Source organism: Ammodytes marinus (assembly GCF_949987685.1).
Source record: "Ammodytes marinus genome assembly, chromosome: 20".
NCBI lineage: Eukaryota > Metazoa > Chordata > Actinopteri > Uranoscopiformes > Ammodytidae > Ammodytes > Ammodytes marinus.
This window is the reverse complement of record NC_137224.1, coordinates 9,970,450-9,994,956: the sequence shown is the minus strand read 5'-3', so window position 1 is coordinate 9,994,956 and position 24,507 is coordinate 9,970,450. Positions and strand designations below refer to the sequence as shown.

Here is a 24,507-nt window from a genome sequence, read left to right as displayed (position 1 = left end):
CTTTTAACTGAACGAATTATCCGTAAAAAATATTCCCCGTTTGTTAACTTGAACATTTTAGTATTTGAGTTTTCAAGAGAGGTGTGGAAAATGCTGCTCTGTTTGGCTACTCATATTTACTAAATTCATTGTTTTGGTGGCGCTAACACTCGAACCATACAGTGGGTAGCTAGCTAGAGAAAACAATTAATTCCATGTCGTTATTATATTATGATTAACTATTCCCACAGCAATAGTTATCATGGCAGTATGAAGAAACCCACAAAAGTAATGTATCTACTGTAAAGTATATTATTTTCGTCACTCGCGGGATGTTACCAAACGTCTCTCCTTGTGTAATAACGACGGTTTGGAGAAGGAGGTCCTCGGGAAACTTTACGGACTGTTACGCCTTGTTTCTCTCCAAATGTCACAGAAGAAGGAAGACTCGGAAAATGACATTTGGGAGTATAAACCTCTTCAAAAGAAAAAGAAGAGACAGGACACATTGTCTGCGACTAAAGCTGTGTCTAAAAGACTGTGTACCTCCAGAAGAACCACCAAGAGCAAAAACCTTTCGTTCTCAGTCAGGTCACCTGACAAGGAGGTAGAAGGAAGTGGAGATTGCAATGCTGATCTACTGGCACATGATCTACCCTCAAAGTCATCTCCCCACGATGACACATTGCAGACAGACACTGCTGCTGAGGGGCCGTCATCTGGGGACTTCTGCCCCATGTGTCAGATGCCCTTTTCCATTTTGGTGGTGCAGACTCAAAGGTGGCATGTTGCTGAATGTCTTGACACCAACAGGGACACATGCAAAGGTAAAAAGGGTTCCTCCCGCAGATCCTTAAAAAGTCTGAAGGCAATAGATTAATCATCATCACCCATACATTTATTTCCAGTTTTGGTGAGGGCCATGTCTTAAATTGCATTCATAATTTTCTCAAAAGGGGTATACAAAGTCTTTAATTCAACTTTTTGCAGAAGACCTACAATGCAGCTACTTTTTGTGTAGGCTCATCTTTTCATAGCACCTTCACACACACACACACACACACACACACACACACACACACACACACACACACACACACACAACACACACACAATCATCTTGCATGGTTCCTTCAGTACCTTAAAAAGTCTTAAAACAAATTGCAATTATTAATTTAAAAAAAGGATATTAAAATGTCTTAAATCAATCTTTTAAAAAGGTACTAACAATGCTTATACCTGGGAATTATCAGGTAAATCAATTATCAATAGAAAATTCTAAATCATTTGTCATACCTTTCTTTGATACTAGCTCTGAGTTAATTGTGTGGCCTGAGCTGATAATCCTATTGGCCTATTGTTTTCTATGTGTTTTATCTGTTCCCGCAGAGTGTCCTGACAGCCTCCAGTGCTCCTCCACCTTTCCAAACCACTACAAGAAATTCAACCACACACTCCTTGCCCACGGTCGAGCTAACAGCGATGCAGCCCTCCTCAGTCTTTCCCGGCCTTCAGAAACTAGTGAAAGGACCAATGTCGTGGATGGCTTAATTTTAGAGACTTCACAGGATAGTGCTCTCAGCCTCTCTGCCTTATCAGATCGTAGTGTCTCCCCTCACCGTAATAATCCCCCTGGAACACCTCTATCTAATCGTAATAATGGCCTGCTGTTACTGCGCTCACCTGGCCCAGATGATTTCAAGAAAAAGAAAGGCTGGTCGTCCTCTAGTAAAAAACAAAAGTCTATCAGCTCTTCCCAAGAAAGCGGGTCGGAGCTTTCCTCCACTCCTGTAAAGGCGGAGAGTGAAAGACAAGCTTGTGAACGTTTGCCTGAAATTGACGTTTCCCCCGACGACGTCGATGATGCAATATCCTATTCTCCTCTTTCTGAGTTCCCCACAGAGACTGGAGTCAAAATGAGTGAGTGCAAAAAAGCCCTTTTTGATAACAATGCGTTTGAAAATGAAACTCAAGACTCGACGGTGCCGTTCTGTGACGGCTTTTCAAGTGAAGATGAGCTCCTCAGTCAGTTTATAGACAATTTGGAAACGGACAATGTTCAGGTAAAGGAGCCTTCTTCCTTCAACACCCAGCTGGAGTCAGTTACCTCATTACAGCTTGCTACCTCCACAATTACTGAAGACGGAACCAGTGCCGTCAGTCCATTTAAGATCAGCATTCAGTCGCCGCAAAGTATTGTTTTAGAGCAGCTGAGAGAATCTCTAATAAGCTTGGATAGCCAGGATTTTGAAAACTTGAATGACAGCAGTAGTGTTCAATCTGAGCAGCCTCACGCAACCTCATCGCAAACAACCGTTGTCCAAAGTTCTCAAAGCATGACGCCTCAGAAGGGCCAGATCAAGGCAGGTCTGAAGCAAACGGACATTGGGGTGTTCTTTGGCCTCAAACCCCTCACGAAGAAGGAGAAGGAGGCCGAGAGTGGACCAAATAATGAACACAGCAGCAGCAGTACTAGCAGCTCTATGCCAGCAGGACAGAGACGGCAAAGGACAGACGGCGGGCATGGAAGGCGTAAGGCTGACACAGCTGCAGCAGACGCCTCAAAGGGCACAGTGACTGAAGATAACGGTAAGGTGGGGGGCGCTTGTGGGGAATCAGGCAGAGGCAGGGCCAGAGGCTGGAGGGGAAGGTGGAACAGAGGGAACGCGGACGGAGAGGGAGAGTTACCACGCTGTCCATTCTACAAGAAGATTTCAGGTGAGCGAGGGATTATGTATCATGTTGTGCTGAATACATTATATTATTATTTTTTGTAATCTTAAAGATGCACTATGTAACTTTGGGTATATTCTCATCACTGAAATAACAAACTCTCCTCCCAGTAAAATGTGATCCCTGCAACACTGTTTGAAGTTAGAAAGCTTCCTGGAATGTTACTGTTTCACTATTGTTGTTTTCGGCAGCAGGGCCCACAGTTTTGTGTACAGACATATTCTAGTCTTACGATTGGTTCCAGGTGCCTCCAAATAAATTTTGTTTTGATTTAATATGATAGAAATATTCAATACTAAGAATTACACTTAAAGAACATATGTTTTGTAAACTAACTGCAGGCTCTGCAAATGTAAACAAATCCCCCTCCTCTGAAACTGCATAGTGCACCTCTAATATTTCTGTTTATAAATTTTCCTCAGGTACGAAGTTTGTCGTAGATGCCTTCAGTTACGGAGATATCCCGGGCATCACTGCATACTTCCTCACACATTTCCACTCGGACCACTACGGAGGCTTGACCAAGAAGGGCACATTCCAAATCTACTGCAACAAAGTAAGTCAAGAGTTTGGCTGTTGTTAAATATGAATGACTATGTATAGAATACACATCTGCAGTTTTATGTAAATAAGTGGCAATCTCTCCTCCAATGGCCTGTTGGTCCATGAATAATATGAATGAGGTGCATGGAAAAATGTTTTCTTTATATATTCAGCAATCCTATTTGCCCCTCCATTTAAAAAGCTTCCTAACTGCAGCTCTCTTCCAAAAGAATATACAGCCGATCCATTTTTTATCTCACTGACTGCACTGCTTTGACTCATAGTAATGGAAAAATTAACTCAGAGTCGGGAAGCTATGAATACTGATTTGACTATAATGGAATTGATTGAAATTTGAAGACCTTAGTGGTTTTCTTGACACAGTTTTTGATAAAAAAAAAACACTTGATACGTTTTTAATGCATCCATTCATCACATTTAAGACGTAGAGCACATTACTTCAGTGGTTGTGCCATTTCTGTTTATCTCACTGGAATATGTAAGAGAGCATACAGCCTGAAGCTTTTCATAATAGCTCAATAGATGGTATCGAGAATGAACTCTCATGGTTAAAGAGGCTAGATATTACACAAGCTCTCTTGTCAAATGGGTCGTGATTTATAACAGCGTGCTCTTGGGATTAAAACTACAGAAATGCTTTACAAGGACTCGTTGGGACTCCATAGGGGTTTTTTATTTTTTATTTTTTGGTAGGTCACAGAACTTCAAGATGGATGCTAGGTGGGTCACAGCAGCTCAGAAAAGTTTGATCAGAATCACTGAGGAGATTAGATGGTAGAACACTGTCTGAATGCAACTAAACCAAACATATGTAGAGTATATTGATTGACAGCTGCCTCCCCTGGTCAGATTACAGGGAACCTGGTGAAGAGCAAACTGAGGGTGTCTGAGCAGTACGTCCACATCCTCCCTATGAACACCCAGGTCACTGTGGAGGGAGTCACGGTTATCTTTCTGGAAGCCAACCAGTGAGTCCATCGACAACATTTGAATTAAATCCTAATTATTACAAAATTAGACCATTGAACACACTTACATTTTCATATATGTATATATTTATAAACAGCTTAACCTCCCGTGTGTGTCTTTTCAGTTGTCCAGGAGCTGCCATGCTGCTGTTCTTCCTTCCCAATGGACAGACGGTCCTCCACACCGGAGACTTCAGAGCTGATCCCTCAATGGAGACATACCCCGAGTTATTAAGCTGCAAGGTGCAGACACTTTACCTGGACACCACGTGAGTACCTGTCTGTCTCCTCTCATATACATTTGTGTGTGTGTGTGTGTGTGTGTGTGTGTTACCTTTTAATGTGTGGAAACACTGTAATAAATTCCGACTCCTTTCTGCCGGTGTGTGGATCAATATGAGCTAAAACTTGTACACCTTGCGTTTTCCATGTCTCCAATCTTCTTAAGCAAGGAAAGGTGAGACAGAAGCCCTGAGGAAACTGGGATTTTCAATTAAAGCTCTCTTATCTCTACAGCTACTGCAGCCCAGAGTACACCTTCCCCAAACAGCAAGAGGCCATCAACTTCGCAGTCAGCACAGCCTTCGAAGTGGTGACGCTCAACCCTCGCACTCTTGTGGTGTGTGGCTCCTACTCTGTGGGAAAAGAGAAGGTCTTTCTAGGTGAGTGTTTAGGCAGTTGCATACTGCGTTGCCTCTGGGGTCCATGTAACATTAATGTTGTCATGGCATGGCAGATCTGGCTGACATGATTAACAAAAAATGATTACGCAAATTAATCTGGTTTTACCCATACCTTTTTCTAGATTTTGTGAAGGAAGTACCCATTTTCCCTTCCCATTTGTATTCTTAGAAAAGGAATGATGAAAGTGTACTGTTGCTTATATTATCTAAAAGTTAACCTATCATGAATTTTGGTGATATATTCCATTTGCTCGTTGAGTTAAGACATACTGTATATGAATGTATATGCCACTAGTTCTAGTGTAAAATAGCCCATAACCTACTCTAAAATCAAAGTAGTGGGAAGAAAAAGTAAACATCTACATTGTTTCTCATGTAACCTATTCCTATGGGCCAGCTGGTATGACAGAGACTAATTAATTACACTAAAATAAATTGGGTATGGGGGCCAATAATAGCTTCCACATAATTCAACATCTGACAGGTTGAAGTGACATGTTTTTCAGATGGCTAATCATATTACAGAAAATGACATGGTAATATATTCATTTAATTCCGGGAATAGGGACGTTAGCCTACCTTACCTTATAACGAAACGAACACAGGCTGCTGGACACAAAGTAAATGTGTTTCGTAACCTCATAGCAAGGTGAGGGGATTGTAACTGTAGCTGTATGTATCTCTACATGACCTTTCCTAACGTTTGAAAAGGTCATTTGAGATTGCGGGGCTTGGACTGAAACGGGAGTGGTGTGGAGAATTGTGGATTAGTCTTGTTTTTTAAAGAAAAGGGTCACTCAATATGTTTTGTTCTCATGGTGGACAAAAAGCGGCCCTCTGGTGACGCATTTGTGATGGTCTGTTCCGCATTACTATAGCGAAATAATCAAAAAACTATTTTGAACAACATGCATTCAGTCTAATCACATTTGCTTCAAACAAGCTCTATTTGACATTAAAAGAGCCAGAAAAAACAACCGCTGCTGATTCAAATGGCTGTATCACTGCACTCAGTTACTTTGCAAAGTGTGTGTGTGTTTGAGAGCCAAAGTACATACTAGGTCTCAAAATGAAAAGGCTGAATAATTTTTCCCACAATTCATTGTTCTAACACTGACCTTGTTCTGCTTCATTCGTAGCACTGGCAGATGTACTGGGGTCTAAAGTGTGCCTCTCTCGAGACAAATACAACACCATGTGCTGCCTGGAGTCAGAGCAGGTCCGACAGCGTATAACCACCGACTGGAAGGCAGCCCAGGTCCACGTGCTGCCCATGATGCATCTCAACTTCAAAGTAGGTTTCAGCAGCAGTCTCATTTGTCATCAGCAGACCTAAAATATAAGTTATCACAGTGCGACTTTGGGATCTCAGGAGTGTGAAAAGTGTCCTATTTTATGCAAAACAAAGTACATCAGGGATCTATCACATCAGACTTCCGTCCATCGGTTTCTTAACTGCATATACTGTAAGTCCATGTATGCACTGCAGATCGAGTTTGTCAATTCAATGCAATGATGCCCTTCTCAGTGAGATGAAGGTGAATAGAGATGAAGAACTTAATATAGTAAAGAATATGTACATTTTCTGCAGTTACACTCTCTCCTGTCCACCCATGTTATTGTCACTGTCTTGTATGTTTCTTGGAGAGGTGTGTACTGAAAGGCAAATTTCATTGTGCTGTAACGGTGCATATGACAATAAATAATTCTGACTTCTGACTTCTAAATGTATATAGAAATAACATAACATTTCTCTAAAGTTCTTCAGTGAAAAAGTTTCTCGTTTTAACTAAGGACTGTATCAGAATATATTTCTCTGCACTTTATTTTGAGTGCAAACACATCTTTTTATTCTGTTTATGGATTATTCATGTGCAAGTACCTAGGACACAGAAGTTTGAATAATTAGGAAATGCCAATGATGATGACCAAGCACATCTCTCTAAAAGGGGCTAACGCATTTAAATGTGCCATCTGTATAACAACAGATAAGTCCCAGAGAGTTGGTACAATTCAAGCATCACTCGCCACAGAAAGGCTGACGTGAGAGAAATGGGTCCAGTTTAGGTTTGCAATTAGACCAGGGGTGTCCAAACTAAGATGGCCCGCGGCCCGCTTTTTATTGGCCCGCGGCCAATTTTAAAGATATAATGTAATATGGCCCTTTAATTTTTTTATTTATTTATTTTTTTTAACCCACTAGTGCAGGGGTGTCACAACTGATTGATTGGCCCGGGGCACATTTTAAAAATATAATGTAATATGAGTATATGACCCTTTTAGTTTTTAAATAATTTAAATGCATTCATTATATTACAAAGAAATATGTCCCATAAAAGAAAAAAAGCCCATCCCAGAGGACCCTGCATAATATTTTATTTTAAATTAATATCATTATGGAAAATCCATGTGTCCTTCTTCAATAGCTTGTAATTCATCTGACACAGTGTCTCCAAATAATTTTTTTCACACAAAATTCTTCAGATTAATCCTCTTAATTTTCCTCTCAAAGTGCACCAGATTCATAGCCTGGAAATCCAGATCCTGATATCTTGAACGATAGAGGGTCTGGCCACGATCAATAGTAATTTCCAACTCAAAGGGCGGCTCCTACGCGTGCATTTCAAATGCCACTGCACGCAGTTGGATAGCACTACAACCAATCAGAGCGATGCACAAGGTGACGTAAGCCCCGTTCGTTTAGCGAACAGCTGTTAAACTGTTAAATTAAACGTTTGCCGTGGTCGGTCGGCAAAACAGAACATTCCACTTACTTGCTAATTAAATATTTGATTGCCGTCTTCCAAATCGTAAAGGGTCGAGGCCAAAGCGGTCTCAAACTCACACAACATATCCGCAGCCATCTTTGATGTTTATTATCACGGCTTCGACGTCGCATGCACGTCACTGTCGTCATCCGGTTACGTCCTCCCCAGTGTACCATACAAAGGGCTCTGGCGCGCCCATATTAGATAGAACCAATTGAAACGTGAGCCCAGATTTCTGGTCTTTTTGAAAAAGCTTCAACGGAGAGTTTCCAGACCAACAGGCGCAGCAAATTTAATTTGCCAGCACCTAGTGGCAGGTCTGGGAATGCCAGGCTACCAGATTCATGCATTTCACTTTAAAAAGTTAAAAAAATCTCCCGGGGGGGCTTTCCCCCGGACCCTCCTAGGAGGGTCGGGAACTCGGCTGGCTACTATTTTCACCCAGCTGGACATTGGAGGCAATGGCAGAAACACTGGGTGTCTGAAGGCATTTAACAATAGTCAATGATTTGGTCAGCCCTATCATTGGAGAGGGGCCCCCTAATCAAATTCTGCTTAGGGCCCCTTGGAGGCTTCGGCCGGCTCTGAGGGGAAGTGTGTCGGTTTAATTTTCAAGGAAAGTGTTGCCGTGAAGAAGGATTACAATTTACTAAGACACTATGAAACTAAACATCAGAGCAGCTACATGTCCTGATAAATGTGTTATTTTTGCCAAGTGGCCCGGCCCTTCGTAGATTTTTCTGTATGTGGCCCTCAATGAAAAAAGTTTGGACACCCCTGAATTAGACCTTTCAGTAGTGAGTCTTTGAGAAGTTTTTATTAAGAAGAGATTGTATAACTTGGACAGCGTCACCTTTACAAAAAAATTGATGGATAAAATGTGGTTTCATTAAATTAAGTTTGCATGAACTATCCATTTCGAAATGACCCATTTGCAGCTGGTTTATATTGGAGGTTAAACGGGAAAAGAAGCACTGTATCTCGATATTCGAAGACGATGTTCCCATTCTATGTAATTAATGTCAATGTGATTATCTGAATGGATTTTGGAAGATAACTTTTCCTATATATTCAGCAGCTGTTCTTAATAACTAAAGTGTGATATTATCCTCACACAAATTTATATCCTTAATTTTTACAAACTATATTGTCAAGTGCAGCTCCATTTGAATATGAAATGAAAATGGTAGCTTTTCCCTGTCGCCCTCGTCTTGTCTCCAGAAACTGCAGGATTACCTGGCGCGCTTTTCAGGACGGTACGATCGACTGGTGGCCTTCAAGCCCACAGGCTGGACCTTCAGCCAGAAGGTGGAATCAGTGGAAAATATTCAGCCTCAGATCAGTGGCAATATCTCCATCTATGGTACACACACTATATCTTTTTTGACATTATTTAGCACAGTTATTTGTTAGAAGGAATAACAAAAGAATTATCGAAGCAAAATCTATACTATACTCTACTATACTATACTATACTATACTATATTAACTATACTATACTATACTATACTATATTAACTATACTATACTATATTAACTATACTATACTATTCTATATTAACTACACTATACTATACTATATTAACTATACTATACTATTATTAACTATACTATACTATATTAACTATACTATATTAACTACACTATATTAACTATACTATACTATATTAACTATACTATACTATATTAACTACACTATACTATCTATACTATACTATACTATACTATATTAACTACACTATATTAACTATACTATACTATACTATACTAACTATACTATACTATATTAACTACACTATACTATATATATATATATATATATGATTTTATTCAGGACACATGAAGATCCATAGTACAATGTATAAAAAAATAGAGTCAATACATAAATAACAACAAAAAGCACACCAATGCATGCATTAACTACACTATACTATACTATACTATACTATACTATACTATACTATACTATACTATACTATACTATACTATACTATACTATACTCCACTTTTAAGCCTAAAAGTAATTTTCTTTGCAGTGGAATTTAGGGTTGTTACTATTTGTTGTTTCACAGTTTATTTAAATATTTTTACCAACCAAAAGCAGAATCTTGTGAGGGTAAATAATAGCCTTCATCTCGAGAGCTTGTTGTATTTATCCTGCAGCTCCCTCTTATGGCAGAGAGAGGCAGTGTTGCTGAGGGACACTCAGAGAAAGAGTGTGAGATTAAACAATACACAATGGCTTTGTTTCAGGTGGCTTCAGTTCAGTGATCGGGTAGAATAATCTGGGTTTTGTATCTTTTTGTTAATGTACAGCACTACTAGCCTAGCGTTAAACCCCAGTACTTCAATGGATAATGACTTAATTTGCCACTAGAGATTTAGCTTGTTATCCCTCATGTTTCATGTCCTGAATAGATTCACCTGCCCTCTAACCTACAATCACCAGCCAGAGGCTTTTCCAATGCAACCTTGCGTATAATTTCTTCCTCCTCAGCAGTCTCTGAAGGGGAAGCTATTTTGCTCTCTCTCTCTCTCTCTCTATCTCTATATCTCTCTCTCTCTTTGCCTTGTGTTGATCTCCCCTTTGCTCTTCCCAGCCATATGCTGCCACCGCTCCTAATATTGTTCTCTGCATGCGGGGGAAAATGAATGTGTACTTAAGTCGGCTTAGTTTCAGCCGGATCTGTCTTTAAAGCAGGCGAGCACATCAAACCTGTAGCAGTCCCAAGATGCCGTTTCTATTATCTCCACAAAACAAAAAGGGAAATGAGTCATTTAAAAGTGTTAATGTTTCAGCATATGAAATCCGCCTTTGAGGGAAAACGTCTGAGCCTCTGTATTCACTGAGCTTGATGTTTTTTAATGGAGAAATTGGAAAGAAAAGACATTAAGAAATCATGTCTTAAATGTAATACTGAACCTGTATTAAATTACTACTAGCTTAATTCCTTAATCACCTTTTCTAAAAGGTAATTAACACTTGAACCAACTCTGAGGGAAAAAATGAAGCGTGGGTTTTGTTCAGGCTTATACATTTCAGCAAAGCTCTGCATTGAGTCCCACCGTTTGGTTGCACAATGATGACAACCCTTCTGTTTCTCCTGACAGGAATCCCATACAGCGAACATAGCAGCTTTCTGGAGTTGAAGCGTTTTGTCCAGTGGCTCAAACCCCTCAAGATCATCCCTACAGTCAACAATGGCAGCTGGGCCAGCAGGAAGGCCATGGAGAAGTGCTTTAGTGAGTGGCTCGCTGAAACTAAATGTAAACCGTAGCTTATTGACCGGTCAACTGTGTTTGCAGATCCATTCTGCTGCGTATTGGTAATAAGAGAAAAAGCAGTTCATTCTCACCACTTGAAATGCTGTATGACCATGGGGAACAAAATGTAAGCACTACTCATTCAATGACTTTTATTGAAGTTTGTTTGCCTCAAACTTACTGAGCTCATAACACTAGCATGATAATGCCGGTGATGAAGTAAGTACAGGTAAAATGTGTCCATGATTATTCACAACCAGAGCCGGCCCGAGGCATAAGCGAACTAAGCGGTTGCTTAGGGCCCCCGACCGCCAGGCCCCCCCCCCCAGATAGTTAATAGCCTAACTAATTGAATCAGTTCATCTGGGAGGTAATCCGAAGTTAACTGATCACGTCACATTCACGTCCATGCACAGTGTGTATTGAGTTTATTTAAAAACATTTGGAAATGGGACTGCCCTCAGATTTTGTTAAAAAAAAATAGACAACAGAGTTCTTCTGCTTCGTTCCTCTCACTGCATTTAAATGCATTCATTATATTACAGAGAAATATGTCCCGCAAAAGAAAAAGAGCTCCAAGCCCAACCCAGAGGACCCTGCATAATTTTATTTTTTTATTAATATTTGTATGGAAAATCCATGTGTCTTTCTTCAATAGCTTCTAATTCATCCAACCCACTGTCTCCAAATTATTTGTTCACACAAAATTCCTCAGATTTAGCCTCTTCATTTTCCTCTCAAAGTGCACCAGATTCATGCATTTCACTTTAAAAAGGTAAAAAAAAAATCCTGGGGGGGCATATGCCCCCCCGGACCCCCCAAGGAGGGTCGGGATCTCGGCTGGATACTATTTTCACCCAGCTGCACATTGGAGGCACTATCAGAAAGCACTGGGTGTGTGAATGACATTCAACAAAAGTCAATAATTTGGGCAGCGCTATCATCAGGAGGGGCCCCCTACTCATATTCCGCTTAGAGCCCCTCGAAGGCTTGGGCCGGCTCTGTTCACAACCATGGACAAAGGTTAAGTTCAAACTCTTGTTGAGTTTTCTGCTTTTATCCACAATGTACTCAATAATAATGACGGTCGTTCATGTATCATGTCTACAATAAGACCTGTCTTACTTGGAACTGATTTAATTGTATGTGTAACTGCCTGCTGTGGCCACTTCCAGTCTTACACTTGTATTTTAACAATATACTGCAAGTGCTGCTTTGAAATTTTAGCAATTTCTGAATGATCTGTTTGTAATTTCTATGTAATCAGAATTTCTTTATGCTAAAAAAATAAATGTTTTAACACCTTTTTTCTCGTTTTCATTTTTCGCAACACATACCTGTTTAAGTCAAGACCGGCTTTGATTTCTTTTAAAATGTGCATACTTGGTTTTCGAGGTTGCATTATCTGGATTGTCACGGCTACTCTGTCAAATGACACCTCTGTCATTCATACTGAAGCCTCTACAGGATAATACAGTGTTAAGGCGGAATGCCACTGATGCATTGTGGCTTTGAAAATGAAAAGCTTTTCTTAAATGGTGCTGCTGCTGACACAGCTGCCATTGGTTTATCTCCAAGACAGCAGAGACGTGCGATAAAGAGATGGAGCGCTCTGATCCTGAGGCTCAGTAAAACCGGCTTTTGCCCGAGCCCCTGTGTGATGTTTCCTTTCATATAGGACGTCAATTTACCCGGTCTGCATGAGGCTGTGCAGTCAGTATTTACATTATACTTTAGAACCACTATACTTTAGTACCATTACAGATTACAGCTGCTTGGCATATTTTTGAACACTGAATCTTTAATTGTTCTTGTTAAGTACATCACGTTCAGCACAGCAGTTGCACATCCATTTCCCTACACCTCTTGCCTCTCCTCCTATTGTGTCCTCATGCTTATCGTCAACTTTAATTGGTGACCGATGTATTAGCCACTGTTTTTCTATATGCGCTCACAGCAAGCCATTTCCAGTGTGAGCCATTTCTAAAAATTGTGTACCGTATTCTTCCTTTATGAATTAATGAATGACGGGTATCGATTGCAGGTGTGAATCATTACTCAAAAAAAAATCCAACTGGTGTCGAGAATCACCACAAATCATGATGACGTGGGAAAAAAATCTGGAAGTTCGGGTTCTTCCATCTGCAAGCATTTACCCCACCACCATGCCACTGAGCTCCCTGCCAACTTTTTATTATTCAGTGAACTGAATAAGAACCTGTTGCATGACGTGGCTCTACAAATGCCACCACACGACTAAAACATTTAAAAAATTAAACCTGAAAAATTGCTGTGTGTAGTTCAGTGTTTAATGAGCTTAACCATTATTGTGTGGACTTTGGAAGTAAAGAAGCTAAAACTAATTGAGTTGTGTTGCTAGATTTTCACAACAGTTGCAATTAATTCTGTAATTTAGCTTTTCAACCTCTGACGCCTGCTCACTTTACTTAATTCATCCCCAAAGGGAAAATGTATTGTTTCAGAAGCAATTAATAATAATTTAAAAAAAAAGTGTAATGGGGGATGGCTGTTTACAAGCTCAACAATGTTCACCTGATATGAACTGTGTCTAAACAGGTAGTGTGCAGTGACTATTGCTAAAATGATCGGGTATATATCGGGCAATAATTCTTCTAGATACAAAACACATCACGATACATTGCGATACGATGCGTATTGCGATATATCGATATATTCCACTAGTTTGTGAAAATGTTAAAACAGTGCTAAAATACGACTTGCTGTGTATGATCTGGGTAGTCTTAATATATCACATTATATTATATTGTTGTATACTGTATCAGCCTGTTTATTTCACATTTGCTAGTCCAGGAAAAAGGCTGTTGAAGAAATACGAATGGTCAGTGCTTTAACAATGTGGTGAAATTTATTATTTTACAAACACAGATTTGGTGTTCCCTGTACAACTTGTATCCTTGCAAAGGATGCATTTATTTACAATACAGCACATCTTAAGCATCACTGGCAAACCTTAAGGAATACATTTAAATGAAGAGTAATTGCTCTATCAGAACTCATTATTATCTCCATACTTGTAATATTAACCTGGGAAAGGCTGATACCATGTCATGGAAAAAGGACTTAACTGAGTTTAAACAATGTCTGATAATATTATTTGATGTTAAGCATTTTGATATAATTGTCCTTTGTCATTAGACATTCAGTGGATGTAATATATAAAGAAAATAAAGCATTTTAAATAGAAAACTCAACAATTTTGTCGGGAACCTGCGTCCCAGATCATTTCCATTTGTCTTTGTCCGGGAGTGGCATTGTTTGCCAGACATAATAAAAAAAGGAATTAAAACCATCTTGCAAGGTTATATTAAAACTCCATTTCAGCAAAATGTCCCCCAGAGAGAATTTAATGAAACGTAGCCTGAGGTGCAACACCGCTCTGTCGGCATATTAATTCCCCTGACTCTCCATGAGGTGTGGAAGACATGAAATACCGGTCTCTCCCTAAATCTTTTTGTCATTAATCTTCTCTTAATTACTACTGTACAAGTAAAAGACATATATTAGAAATTAGAATGTTTCATCAGACTGTCACAGCCAACAAAGAAATGCCATGCTCGACTACTGAGAAAACTGGAAATCGTCAGCATTTCTGGGCAATGACGTTCACACTAGTCATGCAACTTTGTTCTTGTCCCTGTTGCAATCTTGAGACTGAATCTTGATTTATGAATACTTATGGCAACATTTGATATATGTTCAAAAACCGCCTAAGATTATCTTCATGTTCTTTGAAATCCCCTTGTTCATCCCGTCACTTCCTTTAGCTTTTTTGGATTACAGTTGATTATTAAGAATGGCCGTCCTTACAGAAGTCACATTATTCATGATTCATGCAAGCAAAAAAAGATCCAACTCGGGTCTAGAATCACCAGAAATATTTGCTCTTATAGGACAAAAGTGTAGAGACATTGAGATTATTAGTAAAGATTATTGTACAAATATAGACATAGAGACTTACTTTTAAAAACATTTCCTCATGCCTTGCACAATTTGATCTGATCTCGTCAACACATTTGTCTCGATTCCAGGATCTTATGTTGTTGTTTTTTGCGTCATACAGAAGGTATGAGGAAGTTTACAGCCACTACTAGTGCAAACTGAAAGTCATTGTTTACACAAAGAGTGCTTAGAAACTAAAATGTATTTGAATCTTTTGACATGTAATTTGAGTCAATACGTGTAAGATTACTTTACATATCCTTCATTTTGAACGTACACCTTAATTTCCACCTTTTTTACGGAGTAAACAAGTAGAGATACAGATCAAGAGGAACTGGCCACATCCGCGGAAAAACACTGTCAGGTGTCTGAAGAGAGTTGAAACATGGTAAAAACCAAGCATCCACAGAACGGAAGTCCCTCAGAGAGTCATTTGAACACACCTGGTCATACAGTGGAATGTAACAGTCTTGTATCAAGCTGTCAACTAGCGGTCACCCAACACAATGGCAGTTTGGCAAATGCAGAGGCTGGCCTCCAGGATGACGCAAGAGGGTCACTTTCACCTGAAAAGGGATAAATACAGTATATCCTCTTAAAGAAGCAGTCTGATCAGACATTAAATTGATGCATGTAAACAACAGCACATTTACAACATGGTGTGTGTGCAACCTCAGGAACATACCTCATTCTTGAGGGCCTTGCTGAGATACATGTTGAACTCCTCCACGCTGCTGGTGTGCAGGTCATTAAAACCCACGATTTGGTCTCCTTTGTGAAACAGGCACACTGATTGTGGCTTGCCAGTCCACCCTGACACACTGTAACACAAACACACGCCCACACACATGGTGCACACACACACACACACACACACACACACACACACACACACGCACGCACACATTTGTTAGATTCAATCTGTTGGTCTCATTCCCACAATATTTGACATTTGTGCTTTACATTTTGGTGTCATTTTTACATCCATATCATGGCTAAAATATGGCTATTCTAATGTCCACAAAGACTAAGTGATACAAATTAAACGTGTATTGCGTGAGAAGCACCTGGACTTGGCTTCCAAAACATTTCTCCACTGGACCAAGAGACCTAATAAGCTCTACTTGTGAACATGAATGTTGAATAGCGAAATGTCTTCCAGACATCACAGAAAGTCAACTTCTATGTACAGTATGATAGTGTTTCCACAGCAAAAGTTCCATATTTTTCTCCTTTTGCCACAACAAAGGCCCCCCGGCAACTTTCGGGCCTTACGATCTTCACCACCTTTCATTTGACTGGCTGAAGCCACTAAAATTGTTTATTAAAGAATGTAATTAACATTGAGTTGTACGTTTTATTGCATTTATGGCACTTATGAAGGCCATATGTATGTTGTAAATGGATGGCTGTTTTTGGATAAGTGTGTGTGAGTATAAATGTATGGATGCATATATGTATAATTGATGTGTATGTATATTTTTATATATCTTTTTTAGGGCTAAAGACTTTTAATTTCTGTTAAAAGGATGTAAACTAACGTTGCTTGTTATTCAGTTGTGAGCATGAATTCATTCAACTCAAATTCGGACATTTATGTGCAATTAAACCTATCAACGCAAACAGCATTTACTTGATCTCAGTGTGAATCCGGACCAACAACACAAAAAATATGAAACATTTTAATATTCCAGCAGAAATTAACAGACAGTTCCCGTGGCACTGCCTAAAGTGAAGTTTCCCACAAAATACTGATATACTGAAAAGAATATTTGTACAGGAACATTTGTGCTGCATTAGTTAAACCTTATCTCACATGCAGTATCTCAATGGCAGCAGACCAATATCTGGGACTTATAATGGCGATTGTCAAATGAGATGTGCTGGTGCTAGTTCTGTTATATAAACGGACATACCTTGGTTTCCCATTCACTTCAGTTAGGGTCAGATGCTTTTTCAAATCTGCCTGCATGATCTCAATGTCTCTCTCGTCTAAGGTGAGGGTGTCCATGCTTGAGAGAAAAATAAAGTTGAAAAAAATTAAATATTATTTAATGGAATGTATGTATTTCGGCATGCCATACAGAAATGCATCCAAATGTCGACAATTTCGAGCCAATCGACATATAGCTCACTTGGAAGAATTGTGAGAAGAGAATTGATTCTAAGATCTTACAGGTTATGTTCCTGTTGCATATTCATTTTAGTAAATTGTTCAACAACTCCATGATTCAAAGGAGCAAAATGAAAACTATTATCATCAAAACCTGATAAAAGAATTTCATTTTCTAGTGGTTTTTGCCTCCTTCCTCCATTTCAAAAGCATTAGTGTGTGTGTGTATAGTTAAGGACTTCTTATATTCATTGAACTCATTTCACTTATTACAGCAAACTCACCTGAGTTGCCAACGTTTAATGTTTAGCGCTGCTTAGTACGTATTATTGCAGAATCATTATGCCCCAACTTATTGCATAAACCTTCAGAAACTAAGCACTCCAACCAGTCCAGCAACATGCCAACGTTCTTTTCTGTTTGTTCTTTGTCACCATTAAACCTATTTTTATGTGCAATAGCAGAGTAGGCGCCACAGTGGGGATTTAATAAATCTCCTATTTACGAGCAACTGCTAAATGAGAGCACTAAAATCATCACATTTCCCCTATTTTCCGTCTGTTTAAAAAAAAATATATATATACTGGGTCCATTTCTTGGAATCCCACCTTTCAGTAGAGCTTTGTTTTGGACTCTCCGGCATGTCCACAGGAGAGCAAGCACCATTGTCACTGGATTCGCTGCTGAAGTCTGATGTCGTAGAAGCTCTGCAAAAGGAAGTTAAAGCGAGAGGGATGATAACACCAGGTCTAAGGAATGCTACCAGTCACTGATATATTCTTAGTTGAAGTAAAAAAATAAAACGCTTGGACAGACAGTGGGGAATAAAACACAGCAAGGCTCTCAGTAAATACTGTATGTCTTTACAATGCTTCACGGACTGGCTGCTACCTGTCCGTGTGTGTGTGTGTGTGTGTGTGTGTGTGTCCGTGCTGAAAATAAAGTGATTCTGACGTCAATCTTTCTCTAGAATCGCTGGCTCCACCTTTAAGTTGGATAAAGAATGACATAGAAGAAGGAAGTGAACCAAGTGAATGTGCATGGCATGCAGTGCCATGTGGGCTGGAGGGGGGGGTGAGTCACAGGCAGATAGCAAAACAACAGACTTTGTCGCTGTATTAGAAGCCAGGGAGGGACAGAAGCCCTCGTTTGACCTTGTGGCAGAAAATAACAACAATAAAAGGAGGAAGAAATGGTTGATAGATGGTAAAAGGGCACAGCACACACCAAAAGCCGAAATAGGTTTCTCTAAGTTATATCAAAGGGGACCAGATGTCTTGAGATATTTCTAAAGTACTGCATTAAAGCAAGCATATAAATCACTACAGGGATGCAAGAGGAATTCTAATCAAGGGGCACTTTAGCAACGAGTCTTTTAACCCTAATGATAGATGTAGTAGAGAAGATGTTTTGCAGTGTGGCAGCACATCAGTTGGCCATCAGTGTGTGGCAGAATTATCACACAGTTGTGTATTGAAGCAGCTTAGGAGAACAAACAGCACAACAATTTGCGTACCACAAATGATGGCATGAAAGTTCATTAATTAATTGCCTGCTCGATTAATAATTAAGACACTGCTCTCGGTAAAGAAGGAAATTAAATACGATTGGCTAAAACCCACCATCCTTGAGATTCTTTAAGAATAACAACGTTGACTGAAAGTCAGATTCACACAGTGAAACACATACAACACATTTAAGGCCTTACAACCTTGTTAATTCCAAAGATAGGTTTCCCTCAGCAGCCAATAGAGCATACAGAAATGCTTTTTAAAATAGACTTCACCAGTGTTGGTTTGCTGACTGTATAACTTAGCCTTTCGGTTAATATTATTACACTTCAATTATCACTTGTGTCCGAAGCCGCTGCTGTCGTATACTGCTAGTAGATCATTTCACTTTGATACATAATAAAGCACATGTGAGTTACATTGCAGCCAAATTTGACACTTTCAATCAATCTTGTATCTTGTCAGGGTACAACCTTTTGCATAAAGGGATATGTCTCATGTTGTCAAAACGTTGTTAAACAGGCTCTGAGGTGTTGCCTTTCTCGGATTCCTAACTGGTCCACAGTGTCAACAGTACTGCGCGGTAGAAAATATGAGGCCACGCTTACCTCTGATCAGAGAGCTATTTTGGTATCTAGGGCACTGACAAAACATGGTGGACAAAGAGCACAGGGCACTGACACCAGAAGACAAAGTGAAAAGTCAAAAACACCCACATGGTCCACACACTAGTCCCTTGCAAGTAATCTGAGCTCTACCTGTATCCGTAGGCCGTCTCCTCGTCGAACGGAGGGAGTGGGGAACTCTGTATCTTTAGCCTGTAAACAACCTGAGTGGCATTCCTCATCAGGGTGCCTGAAGTAGCCTCTGCAACTTCAATGTCCCTGGAAGAATTTGGCACAATGACCTTTCAATCGCCACAATAATAAGCTTTTATTCAGCATTATTATGAAATATTATTTAAATGTTTTAATTTACTGTCAGTCCATAAATCAAACTTACGCTTCCTGAGCCAGTTGTTCATTACTTTTAACCTCCTGCATCGATTCATACCTACAAGAGACATGTATTCAAAATAACAGACAATTAGAGAATAATGCTGTGGTACTCAGGTCAAAAATTCAAGCATGTTCCAACACAAAGTAAAGCCAGTGAAGAAGAATGTGACTTTTAGTTTTTTGTGCAAAATCTGGATGGAAATACAGTAGTTTTAGTTAAAAATATTGTCAAATGTATAATAAACACTCACACTGAGTCCATGCTTCTACGACGGGTTGAGCACTTTTCCTCAACCTTTAAAAAAAAAATTATGGCAACAAAAAATAAAATAATTACTTGTACAGTACATCACAATTAAGGAATTTGAATACATTTTAACAAGTGGTTAATTATAAAGGAAATTTTTTACTGTTTTCTGATATTTTAAAGACAAAATTATTGTTTTATAAATCAAGAAAAATAATTGGCAAATTAATCGATATAGCAAACGAGTGTTAGTTGCAGCCCTACTTGTGTGCCTCTTGGGAAGGGCCTCGGAACGTCATAGATTGAATCAAGCAAAGGCTGTGATTTAGGTCTTTTGGAATCAGCTCCACCCTGCTGGCCAGTTAAAAAGCAACATGTCAAAATGTATGCAACCAAAAGACAGGTCACGTCCAATTCTCCATCAACAAAACTAATATCTCTTGAAGTTATTGTCATTTTAATTCGAATTGTTGAAGTGCAAACAGTTGAGTTGATGTTGCACCTTTTCTTTATTGCCAAAGCCATCCAAAGCATTTGAGGATGGATCAGACATGGACCGGCTTTTCGCCCCTGGCTGAAAAACAAAAAACACACACATTTTAAAGACCCCATGTGTTCGATATTTATGTGATAAATTTTAATCCAGCAGAGAAAATCCCTTGAAGAGAAGTGAGAATCCCATTAAATACAAATACAGTGTATAGGCTAAATGCTGCTTTCAGCCCACTCATCTCAATGTACCATGGGTTAGATGTGCTGGTCATGTATTTGGTTGTAGCTCAATAGAGTTGGGGAAATTGGTATGTTAAGATACTAAAAGGTGCCGCATAGCAGTAAGTCAATAAAGAACAGTACTTGAGGTACTCACAAAAAATCACCCACATTTTAATGCACCTGGCTGCTGGGTTGATATTTATCAGAGTTAATCATTGTTATATGTTGTGAGGGTTGTCATTTCCTTATTCATGGCACTTAACACCAAGATTATAATGACAAAAACAGAACAAACATACTGTCACACATTACAGCCATGCCCATGTTTGGTTTGCACCTGACTGAAAAGAAAACTTGCTACAAAATGTTACATGTGCTGGTCACGATTTGTTTATGTTAATATCATATATGTATATTTTCTATACAGAAAAGAAGTGAGGACATACTTGTGTTTTCCCTGCACAATAAAGGACCCACACATAAAATACTGTAGATAAGTGCAGAGGAATCAGTTAGTATCACATTGAAAGTAGATACGCCTGTGCATTTAGAGCAACCAAATGCATGCAGTGTTGCATAGTTGCAACATTATGGGCCAACCTTTTCAGCCACAGCAGGGGCAGTCTTTTTCCGCAAAAGCGGGTTGGAGATAACCTGGTAAAACAGGACGTCAAGTCAAAAGTCAGATAGAGGGTTGATGGATATAGGCACATTGATAACACTCTCATGTTTGTACAGTAACTATGTAGTCAGTGACAGCAGATCTTTAGCGTAGCTAAGCACACAGAGAAACAGCTAGCCCGGCTTTGTTTAAAGGTAACAAAACCTGCACTCCAAAGTTCACTAATATTCTATATTTCCTTTGTTTAATCTGTTCAAAAGGCGACAGGAGGAAATAATTCTTTAAATCTCCAATGTGTTTTAAGCTTTAACACTGATGAAACAGATATAATAAGATATAATGTAGGCTACTACATAGTGAGCTTGCTGAGTGTATTTTGTTCTAAAATAAGCTAAGTTAGATAGCCAGCAGCCATATTTTCATTGTATTTTACAAAATGTTAAACTATTCCTTTAATGTGGGTTGTGGCCAACCGATGAGGAACATTCTATTAATGCTTACCACTATTGTGTTCTGCCCATTGGATTTTTCCTTTAATAGAAAACAAATATATTGTCAGTGTCAGTAACATAGGCTATCTGGTAAATGATTAAGTAAAACAGGCAGTGCAAAACATGCTTGGTCTCCATAAACTGTTTCGAAACAAACAAACAAACCATAAAAAGATAATGTAGGGCCTACCTCTAAAGTTGTATGTGGACGGTTTTTCAGGGCCTCATACAGGACAGAAAACCAGCCGTCCACGTCCTCACTAGAGGTAAGAGAAGCATATGAAATACTTAAAAATCTCATTTTTTGACCTCAGTAATGATGGCTATTACATTGACTTAAAAATTCAATTCCCAAATCAAAATATAAAGCAGAAATAGTGACATGAAGCACCAATTTGCTGTGAGCGGATTAAAAGACAGCCATTATCAACTGATTATTACCACACAGGAAAGCAACATCATAATTTCTTTTTGATTGTTAGATCTCCCAAAATAGTAGATGGCGTGACAGACAGGGGGGTGTGGGGAGTGTTTTATGAGGCACTCTGAAAGCGTCAGTTGGGCCTTGAGATGAGGATTGGCCAACCCAGCTGTGGCCTCAATCATAGTTACACCACCACTGACTTTCAAGCGAATGCAAACCATGTGTCTTGGACTGTTTATCTGCACGTTGCCATTGTAAAATTGCACATGATCGCAGCATTTAGGCAAAATCCAAATGAAGTATATTCAGTCAGGGCTAAATTTTTAACTGTTGTGCTTTATTTTTGCAAAAAACTATGATCAAATATTACAGAGCAATGATAACAAGCTTTTAGAGCAGGTTTATGAAATCCATCATTCCTACACACATACACCTTAAATCACAACACAAATCCGAGTGTTTTTGTAGATTGTGAGTAGAAAGACATTCTTCTAGTCTTTTTTTTCAATACAATGAGGAAGATGGAAAAGAGGCTATACATTCCATGTCAGTGCTTTATATTGTCTGTATAAGAAGAACAACAACAACAACAAAAAACAGCTGACTGACCTGCTCTCCCCAACAAGGAAGTAGTCCCGGTCAGACGCCCTGATGTAGAGAACGCAGGACGGGGAGCACCTGAAGCTCTTCTGGACCCATCCCCATCTCCGGTGGTTTTGAGGGCTCACATTCATCACTGAGATTCTGATAGAGGGACACAAATGTTTAAAAAAAACAAGTACCAAGCTGGTTTAGCAGCATTTTTTTTGTTTTAATTTAAGAGCAATTGAATACATTTAATTGATAAGGACTCCATGAATGGATTGCGTGTGTCGTATATAGGAGAAGGCAAGGCAAGGCAATTTTATTTATATAGCACAATTCAGACACAAGACAATTCAAAGTGCTTTACAGGGGCATGAAATACATCAAGATTAAAATACATCAAGTATAGAATAGACATTAGAAAAGCGAATGCAAACTATATGACTTTAACCTATTTCCATGGGACTCTAACCCACTGTGTAAACCAAACAGGACTTTAACCTATTTGTAAACAACCATCTATGTGGGACTCTACCCCAATTTACCAAACGGGAATAAAAAGAAAAGAAAAAGAAAAAGAAGGCTTATAGAGAGATTCCCAGTTAACATACTGCGTTAGGTCTATCCTTCCGAGTGGCCTGTCCTTTTCCTCTGGGCTCCGGAAGTAATTCAGCTGATGTTCTTGTTCGTTGAGTTTGAACAGCACAAAATAGCGCTTCTTCCATGATTTCTGCAGGTGAAAGATGAAAATAAATAAATGCATCAAATGTCAATAAACACTACCACCAGATAAAGCACTGCAGATAACAGTGCATCCATTGTGCCAACTCTGTCACCTCTGCTTTCATCCGTTTCTGGGGAGGAGACTTGAACAGGTATCCACTCCTTACTTCTGTTGTGACTGACGCTGGTTTGTAGAAGTGCGTACTTCCCCCTGAGGGTAAAGAAAAAGCCTATTATTTTATGATCATTGTCCTGCCTTTGTTCACAACATGTACATTTAATTTTCTGTGGGTCTTTTTTTATGATAAAAACAGATAAGGATTTAAAGAGAAGCTGACAATAACTTTGTTACCCAAGGTGTTTAAACAAAGTGTTGTCTTATGAGTCTTAAAAGTCAGGTTTCCTGTAGGCAGCATCACCCATAAACAAATAAATAACTACATACACCTAAACTAAACCATAAATCAGATTTCCAGATGTGATACACTTACCTGTGGTCTTCTGCTTAGGCATTGTGACACCACACCTATACAAAAATAACACAGGCATTAATCAGTCTCTCAAAAATAACCAGAAGTAAATAGTTAACCTTTTGAACAAACACTGTAGGATTTATAAATAGGCTCATGCGTCTGTGAAGCAAAGCATGAAATGGAGCTCTATTCACAAACAGAAGCCACGTGAAGGGACAGGTGTACATGTGTGATAAACAAAATTCAGATGTTAAATCTATTCTTGTTTTTAATTCAATACCTGTACAGGCAAGTCTGCAGTTATTAGACTATACTTAGCACATACTGTACTTTGAGCACAATAAAGTATCCCAGCAATGTAAAAAAAAAAGAATATGCATTTTTCTCTACATATAACATCACTGTTAGCGTTTACACACTTAAACAGTCACTGTGTAAGACATTAGCAAATATGCTGAATGGTAAATATGCATTTCATTTCTGTACCACATCATAAAGCAATACAATAAGACAATCAAATCATTTGAAGCGCACACATTACTAAAACACTGGTTCTAGACAGGTTAAAAATAAATAATAATAATAGTCCCACCTGTGAAGCACCTGTTGAGAGATACTGCTCACCTCATTCACTTTGGCAATGTGTTGCTCCACAAGGAAGCTGGA

The 24,507-nt window shown here is 39.1% G+C and overlaps 2 protein-coding genes across 3 annotated transcripts; one reads left to right on the top strand and one right to left on the bottom strand.

Annotated features, from left to right (window-relative positions):
• Positions 1-156: 156 nt before the first annotated feature.
• dclre1a (DNA cross-link repair 1A (PSO2 homolog, S. cerevisiae)) lies at positions 157-12,134 on the top strand. The gene is made up of 9 exons (XM_080049278.1): positions 157-806; positions 1,369-2,697; positions 3,135-3,268; positions 4,126-4,244; positions 4,370-4,513; positions 4,761-4,906; positions 6,067-6,221; positions 8,917-9,058; positions 10,807-12,134. The coding sequence occupies exons 1-9, from the start codon at positions 407-409 to the stop codon at positions 10,971-10,973; spliced, it is 2,736 nt and encodes a 911-aa protein (XP_079905404.1). The 5' UTR covers positions 157-406; the 3' UTR covers positions 10,974-12,134.
• Positions 12,135-13,845: 1,711 nt separating this feature from the next.
• Positions 13,846-24,470, bottom strand: LOC307267053 (pleckstrin homology domain-containing family S member 1-like). 2 transcript variants are annotated; one of them, XM_080049251.1, is made up of 17 exons: positions 24,434-24,470; positions 23,860-23,894; positions 23,482-23,579; positions 23,257-23,375; positions 22,670-22,804; positions 21,827-21,896; positions 21,647-21,676; positions 21,124-21,177; positions 20,312-20,383; positions 20,074-20,163; positions 19,814-19,857; positions 19,567-19,617; positions 19,323-19,448; positions 17,662-17,760; positions 16,857-16,952; positions 15,626-15,761; positions 13,846-15,506 (listed from the first exon to the last, which is right to left on the bottom strand). In XM_080049251.1, the coding sequence occupies exons 2-17, from the start codon at positions 23,879-23,881 to the stop codon at positions 15,435-15,437; spliced, it is 1,314 nt and encodes a 437-aa protein (XP_079905377.1). In that variant the 5' UTR covers positions 23,882-23,894; positions 24,434-24,470; the 3' UTR covers positions 13,846-15,434. The 2 variants fall into 2 exon arrangements, with proteins under 2 accessions (XP_079905377.1, XP_079905378.1); XM_080049252.1 differs by having other exon boundaries at positions 20,074-20,160.
• Between the last annotated feature and the right edge of the window lie 37 nt (positions 24,471-24,507).